General features: G+C 39.6%; 1 protein-coding gene across 5 annotated transcripts in view; it reads right to left on the minus strand.

Moving 5' to 3' along the window:
- The window catches only part of rabac1 (Rab acceptor 1 (prenylated)), a 57,349-nt gene that overhangs the window by 22,312 nt on the left and 13,185 nt on the right, over positions 1-21,852 (minus strand). For 2 of the 5 annotated variants that reach the window (XM_028822484.2, XM_028822482.2), the window contains exon 2: positions 2,825-2,930. In XM_028822484.2, coding sequence (XP_028678317.1) covers positions 2,825-2,877 — 53 coding nt within the window. In that variant the 5' untranslated portion in view covers positions 2,878-2,930. Of the gene's footprint in view, positions 1-2,824; positions 2,931-7,449; positions 7,609-21,852 lie in introns of those variants that run through there. The other 3 variants (XM_028822486.2, XM_028822483.2, XM_051920937.1) reach the window with 2 other exon arrangements.

A 21,852-nucleotide genomic window follows, 5' to 3' on the forward strand; every position in this document is an offset into this window, starting at 1 on the left:
CACCTCAACACATTAATTTTCAATTACCATTCCCCAGATAGTAACATATTAGTTGATGTATTATAAAATAATAATGAAATACTCTTACTACATTTTTTAATGCACACTACAAGTACTGCTTCCACAAGTGTCCTACTTATTATCCAGATTCTTGTCTGCATTTCACATACAGGTGTTTTTTTAAAAGCAGTCAAAGGTTCTGCTTTAGGTATTTGATTTCAGTTCTTGGTTTCAGATTCCTATAACCATTTGTGTGAGGATTTACTTCCTGTCTTTAGTTTTAGCAGTGTTTATCTTTAATTTGTATTTGGCTATTCTGGAACAACTTTATCAATGCCTTTAAGAATATCAAAGACCTAGATTAATTTGGACATTAATTTAAGATCAAACAGCATCAATTCCCTTAGTAAGTCTGTGTAGAACTAGCACTTAAGTGTAAGAGGTCTAAAGAGTTTCTCTTCTCTGCATAATTTATAGTTCTGCTATGTATCTTTTGTAGCATTACCATTGCTGCATACAGTACTCCAGATGACGTTTCATTAGTATATTACAAAGTCTGAGCATAAAGTTCCTTGATGTATATTCAACAGATTTTACAAGAGCTTATTGCATTTTTAATTATGACTGTTCATCACCTGAATGAATGTAAACCCCAGATTCTTACCAATGTTTCCATTCAGTGTAGCCCCTCTTGCATTTAAAATGAATGCTCCTTTTACCTACAAGAAACACTTTCATCTTGATTATATTTTTTAAGTGTTTATCTAATTTTAAAAATTTTCCTCTTTTAAAATGTTTTCGCTGCCTACTTGCTGTTTTCTATTCTATCAATTTTGATGTCAACTGCAAACTTCACAGGTTTTTTCACTATAGTATATCAGTATTTATTGCGTTTTGGCCAGTGTTTAAACCCTGTCTTAGGGTTTTATGCCCTTTTCATTAATATTTGAAATTGAATTATTTAGTATGTTTATTTCTGTTAATATTGTTCTGTTCATTTATCATTTAGTTTATATGTTTAATGTATTTTTGTTTTTTGTTATTCTAAAAATACTTAGGTACCGTTTCGTTAAATGTCTTTTTATTCTTTGTATTTTGTAAGTGGTAAATTTCGTTATACTTGTATGTTTTACTTTCAGCTACCACCCCAGCTGCCTGTGCAACAGATAGGCCTCATAGAATTTTCCTCTTGAAAACACATTCTGAAAAGAACCTAAGTCAAAGAGGTACACACAAGGCAAGAAACGCAGTGAACAAGTATTTAAAATATGCTGGCTCTGCTCTGGCAATAAAAAACTAAGTTGTGTATTTAAAAATAGCCACCAAACTTCACAGCTGTACACATACTTTTAAAACTAGAAGTGCCATGGATGACACAAATGAGTGTGGAGTTTTTACATTTTTAATTACTTTATTAGTGCACGTGTCATGCTCATGTCCTTTCTTAACCTTCCATAAATAAATACACTGCAAGTGTCCATGTTGTTATATCTTGAAAATGCTATTCAGAAAATTTGACTGATATTTCTCTCTCTCTTTTTTTTTTTAAATAAAAAAACACCAAAGACTATTGCAAGCAAATTAACACAAATACTCCGGTGTAAATCTCTGTCTCACTCACACAGGCTTGCACTAGACTGCATTTGTGTATTATTTTTACCTTCACAAATCCTCTATAGATGCTGTTACTAAAATTATTGAACATTAATTTTGAATTTCCCCCTGGGATTAATAAAGTTTATCTAATTTAATCTAATTATTGCAAAAGTAGTAATAGACAACATCTGAAAAACAGGTTGATGCTGTAGTTAGTTCATTTAGGTAAAAAACAAACATAAACTGACTAGAAATGGCATTATAATATTTTTCACACAACTTGGAATATGCTGTTCACAGCCAGCATCAGTCTGACGTAGGGAAAGAAGAACCTGGGAGATAGCACATTGTTGAAGGAGCAAGCTACAAAGGAAGAGCACAGCGCTGGTAGGAATCTCACTCACAATGTTTTTTTTAGAGACCTAGCAGACCCTACAATGTTTGCAAATATGAGAATTAACTGTCAACTTGTGTTACATGAACATGCTGAATACTCATCTGAGACTATGCTAAAGCTGGAAGGACCTTGGGGCTATGCCTTCAACAAGGTGCCACAATGAGGATTAAAAAAAACATATATAATTGTAGAAAAGCTGTACAGATATTGGGGTACATGGACTGGGTACCATGTCACACATTTGTATTGTTTTATATAGGAAACTAGGGAGCTTCACTTGCCAACCCCCCTGCCTGCGCTACGCGCCAGCCACTTCACATCTCTTCTGCTCGCTTATGTGGATTTCACTTTCACCAAACAACTTCATTGGGAAGAAACACTACTTTTCCCTGATGGCAACACAAAGTAGACGATCTACAAGTCTCCGACTTAAAGTTTAAATCCGAACAATATATTCGATCTCTTTTCACTGTTCCGTTATTTCACCGAGTAATAATTTCCGTTTGTTTGTGCTAATGCGATCTTTACTATCATTTTTTTTGAGACTTTCGAATTTTAGTACTTTCATTATCTCTAACCTGCTCTGCATGTGTATCGCGCCAACGTTTTTGAACCTCTTTACGATGTTCTACTTTGTCATCTACTCTTTGTCTTTTATTTCCGGCCCCGGGCATGGTTAAATCTCTTGGCACAAAGTCTCGTCTTGCGGGACTTGAAAGTATCTCTCTAAAAAAGTCACATCTCATCCAAGGCTAAAAAGTCTTGTCTCGTCCCTGGATTTTTTTTATATAATAGAGAGATATGGATGATAATGTTGTTTGAACTACTTACTGGCCTGTAATGCCTCCAAGGTCCAGGTTGCTTTCCAAAGACTTTCCTTCCATTGTAATGTTCCTTCAGAATCCTCGTCTTACAATATTTCCAGGGATTTTCTGTTCTAAGAGAAGAACATACAGTAAGTGTATCAGTAGTGCATTTACTGTACAAGAAAAAAGTGTAAAACTGCATACCAAGAAAGGTGTTATTTAGTGGGTGTACACCAACTATGAGAGTTCATGTTCTTCAGTTAAGCATTTTTTTTTTTTTTTTTTTACTTTCTTCTCTGTTTTGTATTAATATCATTCTGACAGGTCTTCAGATTCACTAGATAATGTATATGTGGAGCTTGCAGGTTCTTGTGCACACATGAATATTCTCTAGCTGCTCTACTTTCCTGTCAATGATGGGCATAGTAGTTTGGCATAGTCATTTAGGGTCCACTACCTCTCGTCAGACGATCAAATGAATACTACAGTCGTCTGCTAGGATTAAACAACTGGCTGAAACGCTTCTGCGAGAATCAAGACATCGGGTTCAGCGACAACTGGGACCTCTTTTGGGAAAGGTCGCGTTTCTTCAAGCGGGATGGCCTGCATCCGAATAGATTCGGCGCCTGGGTCCTCTCCGAAAACATCGCTAAGGTAATTCGTTTATCTTGACGGTCTATTTCTACTCTTAACCTCTTCCGTAATGCTATTGCTGTGCTAGGACATGATAATTGCTTAACAAAGTCTTCTGTAAATGTGCACAACATTAATACTCTAATAACCAATCTCAATGCACCTAGAAAATCTAGGCAACACAGCATAAACACCAATAATTTAATTACAATTACTACTTTAGATGAACAATGTATTAAAACTATAAAAACAGACTATAGATTAAATAAAAAATACACACAGAGCGGCGCTAACAAAAATAACTCAATAACGCACATAGTATTCATCTCTGCCCCTCTGAAACATTAAATATGGCACTATTAAATGTTAGAGCTTTAACTAACAAGACGTTTTTTATCAACAATCTTATTAGTGATAGAAAAATTGATTTTACTGCACTAAGTGAAACATGGCTTAGCTCAGATGGCGTGGCTGTTTTAATCGAATCTGCGCCTCCGGATTACAGTTTTACTTGTGCGGATCGCCAAGGTAAAAGAGGCGGTGGCCTAGCAAACATTTACTCAAGCCGGTTAAAGTGTAAAGATGTCAGTTTTGGTAAATTCAAGTCCTTTGAGTATCTCGCCGTTGTCATTTATGGAGATTCACACGTTCTAGTATTATCCGTGTATAGCCCTCCTAAATTTAACGCGTCTTTCTTTGAGGAATTCTCTGAATTAATGTCAATTTTAATTACGAACTATGACACACTCTTAATAGTCGGCGACTTTAACTTTCATATAGATAATCAGTGTGACCAAAAAGTAAAAGAATTCATGAACCTCCTGGACTCTTTTGATTTGAGACAGCTCGTTAATCAGTCTACACATAAAGCAGGTCATATGTTAGACTTAGTAATTACTAAAGGACTAAAAGTTGATGTAAAGCAGGTCATTGATATTGGTCTATCAGACCATTTTCTTCTACTATTTAATACAGAAATATTGATAGAAAACAGTCATGAGAAGCATATTGTTAAAAAACGCTTCTTTGACTCATCAGCAGCTTTAAAACTTACAAACATTCTAAGCAATCAGTCCGTTTATAGTGCCAACTATAATAGTGAGGATAATGTAAATAGTAAGGTGGAAAGATTTAATACTAAAGTGAGAGCTGCTGTTGACATAGTTGTACCTGAAAAGACAGTTAAAAAATCTTCTAGCATTGTTATACCATGGAAGACCCAAAGAGTGTCTGATTTAAAGAGAACATGCTGTAGAGCTGAGCGTAAATGGAGGAAAACTAAACTAACCATCCATTATGAAATATTAAAGGTTAAAATAACAGAATACAATAACAGTCTGTCTTGAGAGGCACTGCTATTTCTCTAAGATTATAAATAACAATGGTAGTAATCCCACAGTCTTATTCTCGACGATTGATCGTCTGCTAAACCCAGGTAACTCAAAGGAAAGCCTCCAAAGTACTTCCAGTAAAACCTGTGAGGCTATTACTGTATTTTTCAATCAAAAAATTAATGATATTAGAAATAACATAGTATATCTCCCCAACACTGAGAATCCTCCTAAACCCCAGTACTCCGTTACAAACAAATTAAATTCTTTCATCAGGATTGATTTACATAAAATAATTTCTCAACTGAAACCCTCCACCTGTGTTCTTGACCCAATACCAACAAGTTTTTTCAAAGAAGTATCGGGCGTGCTAATTGATAATATTCTTGACATAGTAAATTCATCATTAGATATGGGGGTCTTCCCAGACTGTCTTAAGACTGCTGTAGTTAAACCCCTACTTAAGAAAAATAATCTTGACCCCTCTGCTCTTGAAAATTTTAGACCCATCTCTAACCTGCCTTTCTTAAGTAAAATTCTAGAGAAGGCAGTCATTATGCAGTTAAATGACCACCTCAATAAACATGTAATTCTTGATAAATTTCAGTCAGGTTTTAGAACAAATCACAGCACAGAAACTGCACTCGTTAAAATGGTAAATGACTTGCGGGTAAATGCAGACAGAGGCCATGTATCTGTTCTTATCCTCCTAGATCTGAGTGCCGCATTTGACACCATTGATCATAATATTCTTAGAAATCGCCTTAGTCAATGGGTGGGCCTCTCTGGCAGTGTCTTAAATTGGCTTGAATCCTACCTAGCAGGGAGAAAATTCTTTGTTAGTTGTGGTAATTACAACTCAAAGACACATGATATCCTATAAGGTGTTCCACAAGGCTCTATCCTGGGTCCGCTGCTCTTCTCAATCTACATGCTTCCGTTAGGTCAGATTATATCAGGGCACAACGTGAGCTACCACAGCTATGCTGATGACACACAGCTGTACCTATCAATAGCATCTGATGACCCCGATTCTCTTGATTCACTAACACAATGTCTTACTTGTATTTCTGAATGAATGAATAGTAATTTTCTAAAGCTAAATAAAGAGAAAACTGAAATTTTAGTGATTGGCAATAATGGATACAATGAGGCCATTAGAAATAAACTGGATGCATTAGGATTAAAAGTCAAGACGGAGGTAAAAAGCTTAGGGGTAACTGTTGACTAATCTGAATTTTAAATTGCATATTCATCAGACCACTAGGACAGCATTTTTTCACTTAAACATAGCAAAAGTTAGACCTCTTATATCACTGAAAGATGCTGAGAAATTAGTTCACACGTTTGTTTTCAGTCGACTAGATTACTGTAACGCACTCCTCTCAGGACTACCCAAAAAAGACATAAATCGTTTGCAACTAGTGCAGAATGCAGCTGCTAGAATCCTAACTAGGAAAAGAAAATCTGAGCACATTTCTCCAGTTTTGATGGCACTACACTGGTTACCTGTGTCATTCAGGATTGACTTTAAAATTCTGCTTATGGTTTATAAAGCCTTAAATAATCTTGCCCCATCTTATATATCGGAATGTCTGACATCTTATATTCCAAATCATAACCTTAGATCCTCAAATGTGTGTCTCCTTAGAATTCCAAGAGCAAAACTTAAAACAAGTGGTGAGGCGGCCTTTTGCTGTTATGCACCTAAGATCTGGAATAGCCTGCCAAAAGGAATTCGCCAGGCTAATACAGTGGAGCACTTTAAAAAACTACTGAAAACACATTATTTTAACATGGTTTTCTCATAACTTCACTTTAATTTAATCCTGATACTCTGTATATTCAATTCATTATAATAACTATTCATGGTGGCTCTAAAATCCGTACTAACTACTACTAACTAACTAGTTCCAGACAGGTCTAGCAGACATAAGGAATAGTGAAGTAGGCTCAAAGGAGTAGTGAGGCAGGCTCTTAATTGAGAAGGGTTCAGAAATGATGGTTCACTGCATACTGCACCAGCTACTGTCATTTTATATACAAAGCACTGTCAACTCTTGTCAAGCAGGCCAGGTGGTATGAAAGAACAGAAAATTTCAAATACTTGCACAGACAAAAAAAAGTTTAACAAAGATTGCTGCATACCAGCTGTCACTTGCAATCAAACAACCTATCATACGAAAAAAACATGCAAAAGAAAATGGGCAGCTGTCTGAAAAGTAGCTGTTCACAGATTAATCTAACCATTTACCTAAAATTAGCTTTGAACAGTTAACATACCATGTGTTTGTAGTTTTATTCAGGTTCACTGCACATTTATTTTAGGAAATTCTCAAAAACTTAGCTTCTCAGTGGTATGCATTATGTTTAATAAAACAAATAATGGCTGCATAGTTTTTACTTTCATTTTTTATGTTTTTAGACTTAGTGACCTATTAATTGACACCATGAACAGATTAGCAGTGTGGAAGGCATTCAGAAAGCAAAGGGTGTTCATTTTAAAGTCAAAGTGATTCAATGAACAGAAGGAAAAGAACCTACAGGTACATGGGTTACTGCTGCTCAAGCCTCTGAGTACTAAATTTTGCTAAAATATAAAAATATCTTTTCTTTTTTGTCTTACGTAGACCAATGATATGCATAGAATTATAATATTCTTCATGGATATGCAATCATTACTAACCTCTACTTTTCTCAGCTTTCTTTTCAAGTTTTTCTGTGGTGGAGTTTTGTGCTTCCATCACCTGATGAAGACACTGTGCAACCCCCTATGATGCACAAATGAAGCTGGATACACTTGCTGTCTACGAGACCCACTGCATCAAATCATCTTGGATGTAGCCTAGAAACAATGAGGAATGACGCAAGTACATTTATGTTAGGTCAAATACCCACTGGGGACTAGGCTGTCTTTTGGCCTTTGAACCCCTGCAGATTTTGTTTCGTTTTCTCCAGTGTATCTGGAGTTTTTTTTTTTTTTTTTTTTACTTTCTCTTCTCCCCAGCCATCTGACTCTATCATTACACATGTCTTCAGAGTAGTGCTGGGCAGTATGACCAAAATTCTATATCACGGTATTTTTCAAAAGTATACCGGTTTCACGGTATTCAACGGTATTCTGTCATGAGAATTGTACAAAAAAATATTTTAATGTGCACAAAAGTATTAATACAGGCTTGTATGGCCCCATAAAGTGATAGTTTTCAAGGGGGTGGCACTAATGAAGAGAAGGAATCACATTGCATGACAGTTGCAGTCGAAATATTGAACCTTTTTATTGAACAAATTTTGCAAACAACTTATTTGACAATATTTTTTCAACTATCCAAAGAGGAATTTTGACTTAGTAAAATATCCAGAGGTGCTTGTCAAAAGTTGTATTGCACTGAACATGTCTTAGAAAAGGAATAAATAGTAAATATTATTTGTAAACCAACTACACTTTCTGTTAATGTTAACAATCTCTGTCCACGGACATGTTAAAGTGACCTTTTTAAACAACTTTAACATCATTAAACTGCATAATATTTAAACTAATAAATAATAATAAAATAAATAATAGTGCAACTTCCAGTAATAATACTATTATTTCCAAGCCCAGGTGCATTACACAGTATTCACCAAATAAAAATAAAATGAAACAAAACAAGTGCAACTTGGTGATGACATCTTTACCAACTGAACCATCATTAAGGTAAATTGCATTAATATGGACCTTGCTTCAAGCTAAGCAATATACATAAAAAATAAAACTGCAACTTGCATTTATAATGCTATTTGTGGTATAGCCCTACGGAAGCATATTAGGGCCATGGTGAAGAAACAAAATACGGACACAGTGAAGAAAAAAAAAAACTATATGTCGGGAATAAAGTCGACAAGTTGACTTTAATCTCAACGCTTATAATGATAATAAAGTCGACATGTTGACTTTATTATCGACATTTCCACTTTATTCTCATAGTTTATTTTGTCATTAAAGCAGAATGTCGCAAACTAAACTTCATCCTGAAATCAATGATTAATTTACTAGATTTTCTCAAACCCCGTCAAAAGTTAATGTAGCACATTAAATGCTTTGTGTTAAATGTTCCTCGACCCAGTTGTTAATCGCTACGCGCTACTTAAACTGACTTCCTCTGCACTAAGAGGAGGCGCAGGCAGCGATCGCCACACAGAATACATTCAGTTCATGATACTCCTGCTCTCTGAAAATTTAGAAGATAAGATAAATACTTGATATCATTTTCATGATGAAATGCATTAAAGCAGGTATTAAACATGCTCAGTAGTGTGGCGGTAGTGCTGCTCCCTTGCAGTAAGGAGTGCCCAGGTGTACACTCAGTGTAGAGAAGTTTATGGCAGGTGTGAGGAGGCTCCAAAAAAAACTGGATGTATCAATGAGTATCGCACAGGTTTAACTTAAATATTGTGTAAATGTTGGGTTCGTGATCTGGTGGTCGGTGACACAAACAAAGAATTCAATGGATGTCCTTCTGAGCGGACTTTCTTTATTACATGCGTGCTGTCTCCGTCTGACGTACCAAACCCCCAGTTCTTATCCTTCCTTTTTCTTTCTCCACATAACCAATCACAACACGATAAACATCTTTGTAAAATTAAAACTAGTTATAAACTTAAACCACAGATTGTTCAGAACTTTAAAAAAATCTTCATTATACATGTTCAATTATGCCAACCATTCAGGGTTGCGCCCATCACAGCAAGAATTGTGTGCGAGGCAGGAGCAAATCCTGAACGTGGCGCCAGCACATCGCAGGATGAATACGAGCAATACATACACTAGCAGGGTCAATATAATGTAGCAAAACCCCACATCCTACATGACTTTGAAAGGAAACTGAAGCATGCCGAGTAAACCCACCAGAAAAACATGCAAATTCAAGGCAGGGAACACCCGGGACCCCCTTGCTGCGAGGCAGCAGTGCAACCTCCATGTCACCGTGCCCCCACAGGATTAATACATGCTTTAATGCATTTCATTATGAAAATTATATCAAGTATTTATCTTAGCATTATAAATGTTCAGAGAGCAGGAATATCATGAAATAAATGTATTCTGTGTGTTGATCGCTGCCTGCGCCTCCTCTTAGAGCAAGAGGAAGTCAGTTTAAGAAGCACGTATCGATTAACATGGCTCCGGGAACACTTAACGCAAAGCATTTAATGTGCTACATAACTTATGACGGGGTTTGAGAAAATCTAGTAAATTAAATATTCATTTTAAGATGAAGTTTAGTTTACGATGTTCTACTTTAATGACAAATTACGAGAATAAAGTCAACATGTTGACTTTAATCTCGACATAAACGGCGAGAATAAAGTAAGAAATGTTGTCACACTATTACACAGTACCTAAGTACATTACACAGTATTGAAAAAAAAAATAAAAGAACTACAACTTGGCTTGCAGTATTATCCAGTAGTATAGAAACAGTATTCACACTTTTGAACATAATGGTCCATATCCGACCTTTTAAAACCAAAGTATCTCCAGACAATAGACACGGCTACTTTTTTCGGCAAAAGTTCTTCTGTGTCATCATGTTCAACTTTATTGTCTGCTACTGCTTCAGTTTCGGAATGTTCTCTGTCCATTTTCACTACTCAATACCTCCACTAACGCATGTACTCTGTTGCATGCATGTTTAGCGGTGCAGCAGTGAAAAAGCTCCCTCCTTAAACAGTTTCCTGCTGCACCACGTTGCAAACATTGTTAAGTCTATTTAAACCGGTGTTGCGGTATAAGAAAAATCCATATCATAACAAAAAAAAAAAAAAAAAACGGTTTTGGTATGAACCGGTATACCCCCCAGCACTACTTCAGAGACTTAAAAAAATGACACTATATATAAAGACTCTACCTTTCTACTAATCATATATCTATTTAAAAAAAATGACACTATAAGGACTTTGCCTTTCTACTAATTATATGTCTATTTTATGTAAGTCCGTATTTAATTTGTTTATCTTTTTGTTTTTTAATCATTATTATTCTTACCTAACTTGAATTTCTTTTTGTTTTCTTGCAAATATTTCTTTGGCATCTTGTAAAGTACTTTGAGCTACAAACTGAGTATCAGTATGTGCTATAGAAATAAATGTTAATATAAGTTTTTGCTTAGTCATTGTTTAAATCAGATGACTGATTTCAGTCTTACATAGCCAGAGATGCACCCTAAAGGCCATGTCATATCACACAACTTTTCCAGAGATTTCAGTCGTTCTATAATCTTAGAGAGTCAGACGCAGTTGATAGTGCACTCCTGTGAAGCCTGTTAATAACGTGACATGCCTAGCCACTAAGTTCAACTTATCTGTGACTCACTCGGACAAAATTAAACCTATTTAATTTTGTCTTTAGTCGTGGGGATGGCCTGTGTGTGTGTGAGAGCCAACAACCACCAATGAATCCCCATCTTGAAGTACAATGCATATAATGCAGTGTAGAGGAATAAAGAATGCAGCGTTACTTTGTAAACAGAAGAAAAGCTTATTTCTCTGATGTCTAATGTTTAATGTACCAACGACAAAATGGAAAGAAAAAAAGGCAGAGATCATGATTGAACTTGCTGGAGATGTTCATAGAGCATTGGGTCCATCAGGCAGCACTTTTTTGGCTGTCACAAAAGTGAGCACAACTGTGCTGGTAGGTCACCACGTAGTTGGTAAATATGACATGACCAGCAAGTTTCAGTCACATAAACTTAATTCTCCAGCAACGCAATCAGCATCAGCAGTCGACAAATCTTATATGACTCACAACTAGAAGTCGTGAAATGTGGCTTTGTGTGCAATCTTTTAAGTTTGTTCTTTGTTTTATTCTCATATTAATTTCAAACATCTTGCTTATAGATTTTGTTTTTCACTATTGCTAAACCACTTAAGAATTGTAGGTTACAAATAACCATGTAATCATCTCATTCAGTGTCTATACCACCAGTATCCTCACCCTTGTGGATTCTGTGGACTTCACATAACAAAACTTTCACAGATACTTATGTTTCACTTTATACTCTAAACATGACAAAAGAAGACCATAAAAAAAAATCTTAGTAAAAAATGTCAAAGATCAAATTTTTCAATGAATAAACTAAACAAAGGGCGGCATGGTGGTGCAGTGGGTAGCGCTGCTGCCTCGCAGTTAGAAGACCCGGGTTCGCTTCCCGGGTCCTCCCTGCGTGAAGTTTGCATGTTCTCCCCATGTCTGCATGGGTTTCCTCTGGGTACTACAGTTTCCTCCCACATGCAGGTTAGGTGCATTGGCGATATTAAATTGCCCCTAGTGTGTGCTTGGTGTGTGTTTGTGTGTGTGCCCTGCAGTGGGCTGGCGCCCTGCCTGGGGTTTGTTTCCTGCCTTGCGCCCTGTGTTGGCTGGGATTGGCTCCAGCAGACCCCCGTGATCCTGTTGTTAGGATATAGCAGGTTGGATAATGGATGGATAAACTAAACAAATACCCAGCACAATACAATGGAGGATAACCAGGAGCACCATCACATTGCCATATTTGTACAGTTAAATTTATTAACACATTTTATGCAATAGGCGTCTATTAGGAAAGACAAATAAAAAAAATGTAAATGAGCTTAATCATGCATTTTAATTACATGACTTTTATGGAAATGAAAAACAGATACAGTAATGATTAGCTTCTCTGCTCTTTATCATCACTAAAGAGCTCCCTTTGAGGTGAAGCTACCATAAATAAAGTTGTTACTGTGGATTTCTTATAAATAATCACACTGAAATCATTCCATAAGGGCTGTTTCTTTTAATAAACAGATCTACTTCTTAAGCTTCTCTGCCTAGACAAAGACATTCTTTAACTTATATAGGCATACAGTGCATCCGGAAAGTATTCACAGCGCATCGCTTTTTCCACATTTTGTTATGTTACAGCCTTATTCCAAAATGGATTAAATTCATTTTTTTCCTCAGAATTCTGCACACCCATAATGACAACGTGAAAAAAGTTTACTTGAGGTTTTTGCAAATTTATTAAAAATAAAAAAACTGAGAAATCCCATGTACATAAGTATTCACAGCCTTTGCTCAATACTTTGTCGATGCCCCTTTGGCAGCAATTCCAGCCTTAAGTCTTGTTGAATATGATGCCACAAGCTTGGCACACCTATCCTTGGCCAGTTTCGCCCATTCCTCTTTGCAGCACCTCTCAAGCTCCATCAGGTTGGATGGGAAGCGTTGGTGCACAGCCATTTTAAGATCTCTCCAGAGATGTTCAATCGGATTCAAGTCTGGGCTCTGGCTGGGCCACTCAAGGACATTCACAGAGTTGTCCTGAAGCCACTCCTTTGATATCTTGGCTGTGTGCTTAGGGTCATTGTCCTGCTGGAAGATGAACTGTCGCCCCAGTCTGAGGTCAAGAGCGCTCTGGAGCAGCTTTTCATCCAGGATGTCTCTGTACATTGCTGCAGTCATCTTTCCCTTTATCCTGACTAGTCTCCCAGTTCCTGCCGCTGAAAAACATCCCCACAGCATGATGCTGCCACCACCATGCTTCACTGTAGGGATGGTGCCAGGTTTCCTCCAAACGTGACGCCTGGCATTCACACCAAAGAGTTCAATCGTTGACTCATCAGACCAGAGAATTTTCTTTCTCATGGTCTGAGAGTCCTTCAGGTGCCTTTTGGCAAACTCCAGGCGGGCTGCCATGTGCCTTTTACTAAGGACTGGCTTCCGTCTGGCCACTCTACCATACAGGCCTGATTGGTGGATTGCTGCAGAGATGGTTGTCCTTCAGGAAGGTTCTCCTCTAACTCCAGAGGACCTCTGGAGCTCTGACAGAGTGACCATCGGGTTCTTGGTCACCTCCCTGACTAAGGCCCTTCTCCCCCGATCGCTCAGTTTAGATGGCCGGCCAGCTCTAGGAAGAGTCCTGGTGGTTTCGAACTTCTTCCACTTACGGATGATGGAGGCCATTGTGCTCATTGGGACCTTCAAAGCAGCAGAAAGTTTTCTGTAACCTTCCCCAGATTTGTGCCTTGAGACAATCCTGTCTCAGAGGTCTACAGACAATTCCTTTGACTTCATGCTTGGTTTGTGCTCTGACATGAATTGTCAACTGTGGGACCTTCTATAGACAGGTGTGTGCCTTTCCAAATCATGTCCAACCAACTGAATTTACCACAGGTGGCCTCCAATTAAGCTGCAGAAACATCTTAAGGATGATCAGGGGAAACAGGATGCACCTGAGCTCAATTTCGAGCTTCAAGGCTGTGAATACTTATGTAATGTACATGTGTTTTCTCAATTTTTTTATTTTTAATAAATTTGCAAAAATCTCAAGTAAACATTTTTCACGTTGTCATTATGGGGTGTTGTGTGTAGAATTCTGAGGAAAAAAATGAATTTAATCCATTTTGGAATAAGGCTGTAACATAACAAAATGTGGAAAAGGTGATGCGCTGTGAATACTTTCCGGATGCACTGTAGATAAGAAATGACAACCAGAGAGCAGTTAATCATCTATAGACTGCAGAATGTTAGTAGAAAAGTTACAGACTTATAAAGTAAACAGCTTATTATATTGTCAAATCATTGTTATTTTAAGGTGTAGCTAGCAATGATCCATGCATGCGCATGTGCACACACACACACGCATACATACAGTCACTGGCCACTTTATTATATACATCATGCTAGTACATAGGTAGAACCCCCATTTTGCTTTGAGAACTGCCATAATTCTTCGTAGCACAGATTCAACAAGGTGATGGAAATATTCCTCATGGATTTGGGTCCATATTAACATGGTAGCATCATGTAGTTACTGCAGATTTGTTGGCTGCACATCCATGATGCAAGTCTCCTGTTCCACCACATCCCAAAAGTGCTCTATGTCATGTTCAAGAAACCAGTTTGAAATGATATGAGCTTTGTGACATGGCAGTAGCCATGAAAAGATGGGTACGCTGCAGTCATAAAGGGGTGGACATGGTCAGCAACCATACTCAGGTAGGCTGAGACATTTAAACGATGCTCAGTTGGTACTAAGGGACCCAAAGTGTGCCAAGAAAATATCCCCCACACCATTACACCACCACCACCAGCCAGAACCATTGATATAACGCAGAATGGATCATGCTTTCATGTTGTTGATGCTATTCCACTTATGAGGCCCTTTCACCTTCCATTTTTAAGTTTGTAAATTACATGAGAGATAATAAAATTTTGCTAACAATTTGAATGTAGGCCCCTCTTGATCTTGAGGCCCTAGGCTGAAGCCTAGTTAGCCTATAGGAAAATCCGGCCCTGCAGTACCACCCAAATGCTGCAGCAGAAATCGAGACACATCAGACCAGGCAATGTTTATCCATTCTTCTATTGTCCGATTTTGGTGAGCCTATGGAAACTGTAGCCTCAGTTGCATGTTCTTAGTTGACAGGAGTGGCACCAGGTGTCACTACTGTAGCCCATCTACTTCAAGATTCCATGTATTGTGTGTTCAGAGGTGCTCTCTTGCATACCTGTTGTAATGAGTGGTTATTTGAGTTACAGTTGGCTTTCTATCAGCTCGAACCAGTCTGGCCATTCTCCTCTGACCTCTGTTATCAACAAGGCATTTTTGCCTTCGCAAAGAACTGCTACTCAGTATATTTTCCCTTTTTTTGGACCATTCTCTGTAAACCCTAGAGATGGTTATGAATGAAAATCCCAGCAGATCAGCAGTTATAATACTCCAGCCCATCTGGCACCAACAACCATGCCACATTCAGAGTCACTTTAATCATCTTTGCTATGTGATTGGCTGATTATATATTTGCAGAAACAAGAAGTTGCCAGTGGCCAGTGTGTGTTTGTGTGTGCAGTTACATATATATATATATATATCTGTATCATAATAAAAAAAATCCTGGGACGAGACAAGACTTTTAAGCCTGTGACAAGAGATTTAACCACTCCTGGGGCCAGAAATAAAAGACAAAGAGTAGATGACAAAGTAGAACATGGTAAAGAATTCAAAAACGTTGGCGGGATACACATGCAGAGCAGGTTAAAGGTAATGAAAGTACTAAAATTCGAAAGTCTCAAAAAAAAATGATAGTAAAGTTTGCATTAGTGCGAACAAACGGAAATCATTACTCTGTGAAATAATGGAACAGCAAAAAGAGATTGAATATATTGTTCGAATTTAAACTTTAAGTCGGAGACTTGTAGATCATCTAATTCGTGTTGCCATCAGGGAAAAGTAGTATTTCTTCCCAATGAAGAGGTGTATCCGCGAGAATTAAAAGATTTGTTGTTTGGTTAAAGTGAAATCCATATATGCGAGCGGCAGAGACGAAGCCCCCTAGTGTATTTATATATGGAAAAATACAATTTTCTTCACACTACTCATCAGTCTAGAAAAGATTTTATGGAAATTTCACAACAATTTGAAATCTATCCATCTGCACTGAGAAGGCGAATTTTAGGAAACATTCAAGTTGCCTGCAAATTTTGATGGAGTGAGCTAGGAAATTCACCCAAATGAACAGTCACCAACAAATCAAAGACGACCATATATAATACATAATCAAAATATCACTATACTTTATTCTTTAAATGGTTATGTTGCTATATACACTTAGATTTAGTATTCATACACAAATAAAAAGGTATTTAGCCTATACAAGGAAGAATATAAAATTTAATTAACTTAATATGAACTTAGTTAAGATACAGTATAAGAATGAATTCTGAGTTATAGGACAAGTCCCTTTTTCTTCATATCTCTTTATTAATAATAATAATAACACATTTATATAGCACCTTTCCCATGCTCAAGGCACTTCACAGAGTTTAAGAAAGAACGGCAGGGTATACAGTACATAGCATTGTACTAAACCAAATAAATAAATAAAGAAGAGTAAGACAGTAATTCAGAGAAAAGCCTAACAGACATAACATAATTGATGGTCTAGCACACACATACAGGTTACATGAGCATCTTGACACAGAGGTAAACTGAAAGAAGGGTAATAAAGTCAGGTAGAGCTAAAAGCCTTCCTGAACAGATGAGTTTTGAGTTGTTTTTTTAAAAGAATTCATGGAGTCAGATGATCTAATTAATTTCGGTAGGTCATTCCAGAGTCTGTGTGCTATATAGCTGAAGGCCCTTTCACCTATGGAGTGTAGATTAGTGTGGGGCACAACAAGATTGCCAGAATCAGAGGATCTTATTGGGCGGGCAGGCACATAGTGATGGAGAAGGTCACTGATGTTGTTTGGCGCAAGGTCGTTTAAGGCTTTGTAGGTTATTTAGCAGAACTTTATATTCTATTCTATTAGACATATAAGAGGATGTTACAGTTAGTATACTAAACAACAACTGAGCATAACATAAGTAACACAAGATTCTGTACCAAATCCAGCTTCATCAAAATCTCTAGCCCATCTAGGGAGCTATGAAATCAAATAATATGTGTGTGTCTCTATCACTCACAGTTGAAACAAATTAAACTAAGTACTAATAAATTCTTGGTAAATTCTAAGGATGCTTTGGATAGTTTATTGGGGAGAATTTTTATTTTTTCTGATTTAACATAGAACAGGAAGCTCTTTTTCTAGCTGTGTTACAGTGAATGGGATCAGATTTTTCCAACTGAATAATAAGAGAAGGTCAGTGTGCAATGCAATAAAAAATTATCAGAACAGACTTTTCACTGTGCAAAATATGCCATCCAGTAATACTCTAAACACTGTGAATCAGGACTAATAGTGAATCCAATACAGTATAATAGGTAAGCAAAGATTTATGAGGTGCAGAGCAGCACCAAAACATGTAGCTGAGATACTCCAGATAACAACTTGCAATTAGGATGTCAGCAATGGAAATCTTTCAGTAATCAAAGCTGAGATAAGTGTGGTATATGATTTTAGTTGAATTATATTATGCTTTGTATGGTGAGTGTATCTCGTTAATGGCTGATTTTCACTTTTATCTGAGTTTCTCATTAAAATATTCCTTTCCAAATGCAAACATCCGACAAAACAAGGTAGAGCTGACACACAAGCACAAGCCCTTTCATATACAAAGGATGTGTCAAAATATGCAGGCTACAGAAGGAAAATGAAACAAGAAATGGCTTTTACAGCAGCTACAGAGGTTATTCTACTAATTATTGTAAACACAATAGCACTCTTAAATCTGCTTTACACCTGATTGTTAGTTACCTGAAAACTCAAACTTCAGAAAAAAAATATCACTTAGCTGCCCAATGCTGCCTTCATTTCTTGAAAACAAACAGCTGTTAAGAAACTAGAAGACAGAATATCATCAGAGAAGAATTTCTGATTCAGTAATAAAAACAAAAACACAGATGAGCTTCTTGGAGTCTACATTGATTACTTAGATTTCAGCCCATCTTATACAAGTAGTAGAGCTAGTGCTTTATTAAATAAATAATGCCAAAATAAAACTTATTGTGCTGTTTGTCACCTCAGCTTAAACTTATTTAATTTTAGGACATGTGCTATATGTTCAAAGTTTCACATAATAGGATTTTAAATAGTAGTGTTGAGCTAATCCCTAATATGGACCCATGTTTTGACTGACCCACAGTGATGCCATGTATAGCTACCCTGATTAGTAAGGTGGTGGATATATATCTACCACTTTACTTTCCAGTCAAGTTTTAATGGATAGCTTACCTACTGTAAGCTAGTTCAATGTTTCCTTTTTATAGAACAAAATGTCTCCTAAAAGAGGAAAGTAGGCAAATTACTGTCACTGTAAACAATAAATAGCATCCTAACCCTGACACTTTACTTCCCTATAGTGGTCAATCTGTTGTGGGGTGACACAGCATATGCTTACATTTGTTATTTAACAATTTTCATGTAACCTTCATATGTGATACATTTACTAAGCTAAAGATAAAAATGATATTATATATGAACCTGAAGCAAATTAATTAAATAAATAAAATAACAACAGTAATGCTAAAGAGTTAAGTGCAAAATAATCAAGTTAAAAAAAATTACATAGTATTGCACTACAATTAAAAGAATTTACTTTAAATCAGTCCTGGAGGAGAGTTTGGCGTTGCATTTTCATTGTAATTAATTTTATGAAACTTTTAACCCCCCCTCCTTTAACCGCCACCTTATCATGGTGGAGGGGTTTGCGTGTCCCAATGATCCTAGCAGCTCTGTTGTCCGGTGCTTTATGCCCCTGGTAGGGCCACCCAAAGCAAACTGGTCCTATGTGAGGGATGAGACAAAGAGCGGTTCAAACCTTCTATGATGAATGAAAACTTTGGACGGCGTTTTCCCTTGACCGGACGCGGGTCACTGGGGCCCCCCTTTGGAGCCAGGCCTGGAGGTGGGGCTCGATGGAGAGCGCCTGGTGGCCGGGCCTGTACCCATGGGGCTCGGCCGGGCACAGCCTGAAGAGGCAATGTGGGTCCCCCTTCCCATGGGCTCACCACCTATGAGAGGGGCCAAGGAGGTCGGGTGCAGTGTGAGTTGGGTGGTGGCCGAAGGCAGTGATCTTGGCGGTCTGATCCTCGGCTACAGAAGCTGGCTCTTGGGACGTGGAATGTCACCTCTCTGAAGGGGAAGGAGCCTGAGCTAGTGCGCGAAGTTGAGAGGTTCTGGCTAGATATAGTCGGACTCACCTCGACGCACAGCTCGGACTCTGGAACCAATCTCCTTGAGAGGGGCTGGACTCTCTACCACTCTGGAGTTGCCCCCGGTGAGAGGCGCCGAGCAGGTGTGGGTATACTTATTGCTCCCCAACTTGGAGCCTGTACATTGGGGTTTACCCCGGTGGACGAGAGGGTAGCCTCCCTTCGCCTTCGGGTGGGGGGACGGGTCCTAACTGTTGTTTGTGCGTATGCACCGAACAGCAGTTCAGAGTACCCACCCTTTTTGGAGTCCCTGGAGGGGGTGCTAGAGGGCATACCTTCTGGGGACTCCCTCGTTCTGCTGGGAGACTTCAATGCTCACGTGGGCAATGACAGTGAGACCTGGAAGGGCGTGATTGGGAGGAATGGCCCCCCTGATCTGAACCCGAGCGGTGTTTTGTTATTGGACTTCTGTGCTCGTCACGGATTGTCCATAACGAACACCATGTTCAAGCATAGGGGTGTTCATATGTGCACTTGGCACCAGGACACCCTAGGCCTCAGTTCGATGATCGACTTTGTGGTCGTGTCATCGGACTTGCGGCCACATGTCTTGGACATTTGGGTGAAGAGAGGGGTGGAGCTGTCAACTGATCACCACCTGGTGGTGAGTTGGCTTCGATGGTGGGGGAAGATGCCGGTCAGGCCTGGTAGGTCCAAACGTGTTGTGAGGGTCTGCTGGGAACGTCTGGCAGAGCCCCCTGTCAGAAGTAGCTTCAACTCCCACCTCCGGCAGAACTTCAACCACATCCCGAGGGAGGTGGGGGCCATTGAGTCCGAATGGGCCATGTTCCGTGCCTCTATTGTTGAGGCAGCTGACCGGAGCTGTGGCCGTAAGGTGGTCGGTGCCTGCCGTGGCAGCAATCCCCGAACCCGTTGGTGGACACCGGCGGTGAGAGATGCCGTCAAGCTGAAGGAGGAGTCCTACAGGACCCTTTTGTCCTGTGGGACTCTGGAGGCAGCTGATAGGTACCGGCAGGCCAAGCGGAATGCGGCTTTGGTGGTTGCTGAGGCAAAAACTTGGGCGTGGGAGGAGTTTGGGGAGGCCATGGAGAACGACTTTCGGACGGCTTTGAGGAGATTCTGGTCCACCGTCCGGCGTCTCAGGAGGGTGAAGCAGTGCAGTGTCAACACTGTATATGGTGGTGATGGTGCGCTGCTGACCTCGACTCGGGATGTTGTGGGTCGGTGGGGGGAGTACTTCGAAGACCTCCTCAATCCCACTAACATGCCTTCCAATGAGGAAGCAGAGCCTGGGGACTCGGAGGTGGGCTCCCCCATCTCTGGGACTGAGGTCACCGAGGTGGTCAAAAAAACTCCTTGGTGGCAGGGCCCTGGGGGTGGATGAGATACGCCCGGAGTTCCTCAAGGCTCTGGATGTTGTAGGACTGTCTTCGTTGACACGCCTCTGCAACATCGCATGGACATCAGGGACAGTGCCTCTGGATTGGCAGACCGGGGTGGTGGTGGTCCCCCTCTTTAAGAAAGGGGACCGGAGGGTGTGTTCCAACTACAGAGGGATCACACTCCTCAACCTCCCTGGAAAAGTCTATTCGGGGGTTCTGGAGAGGAGGGTCCGTCGGATAGTCGAACCTCGGATTCAGGAGGAACAGTGTGGTTTTCGTCCTGGTCGCGGAACAGTGGACCAGCTCTACACCCTTAGCAGGGTCCTGGAGGGTGCATGGGAGTTTGCCCAACCAGTCTACATGTGTTTTGTGGACTTGGAAAAGGCATTCGACTGTGTCCCTCGGGGAATCCTGTGGGGGGTACTCCGAGAGTATGGGGTACTGGATCCCCTGATAAGGGCTGTTCGGTCCCTGTATGATTGGTGCCAGAGCTTGGTCCGCATTGCCGGCAGTAAGTCGAACCCGTTTCCAGTGAGAGTTGGACACCGCCAGGGCTGCCCTTTGTCACCGATTCTGTTCATAACTTTTATGGACAGAATTTCTAGGCGCAGCCAGGGTGTTGAGGGGGTCCGGTTTGGTGGATTCAGGATTGGGTCACTGCTTTTTGCAGATGATGTTGTCCTGTTTGCTTCCTCAGGCCGTGATCTTCAGCTCTCTCTGGATCGGTTCGCAGCCAAGTGTGAAGCGGCTGGGATGGGAATCAGCACCTCCAAATCCGAGACCATGGTCCTCAGCCGGAAAAGGGTGGAGTGCCCTCTCAGGGTTGGTAGCGAGATCCTGCCAATTGGAGGAGTTCAAGTATCTTGGGGTCTTGTTCACGAGTGAGGGAAGAATGGAGCGCGAGATCGACAGGCGGATCGGTGCGGCATCCGCAGTGATGTGGGCTCTGCATCGGTCTGTCGTGGTGAAAAAGGAGCTGAGCCGCAAGGCGAAGCTCTCAGTTTACCAGTCGATCTATGTTCCTACCCTCACCTATGGTGATGAGCTATGGGTAGTGACCGAAAGAACGAGATCGCGAATACAAGCGG

Source organism: Erpetoichthys calabaricus, chromosome 17, assembly GCF_900747795.2.
Source record: "Erpetoichthys calabaricus chromosome 17, fErpCal1.3, whole genome shotgun sequence".
Taxonomy (NCBI): Eukaryota; Metazoa; Chordata; class Cladistia; order Polypteriformes; family Polypteridae; genus Erpetoichthys; species Erpetoichthys calabaricus.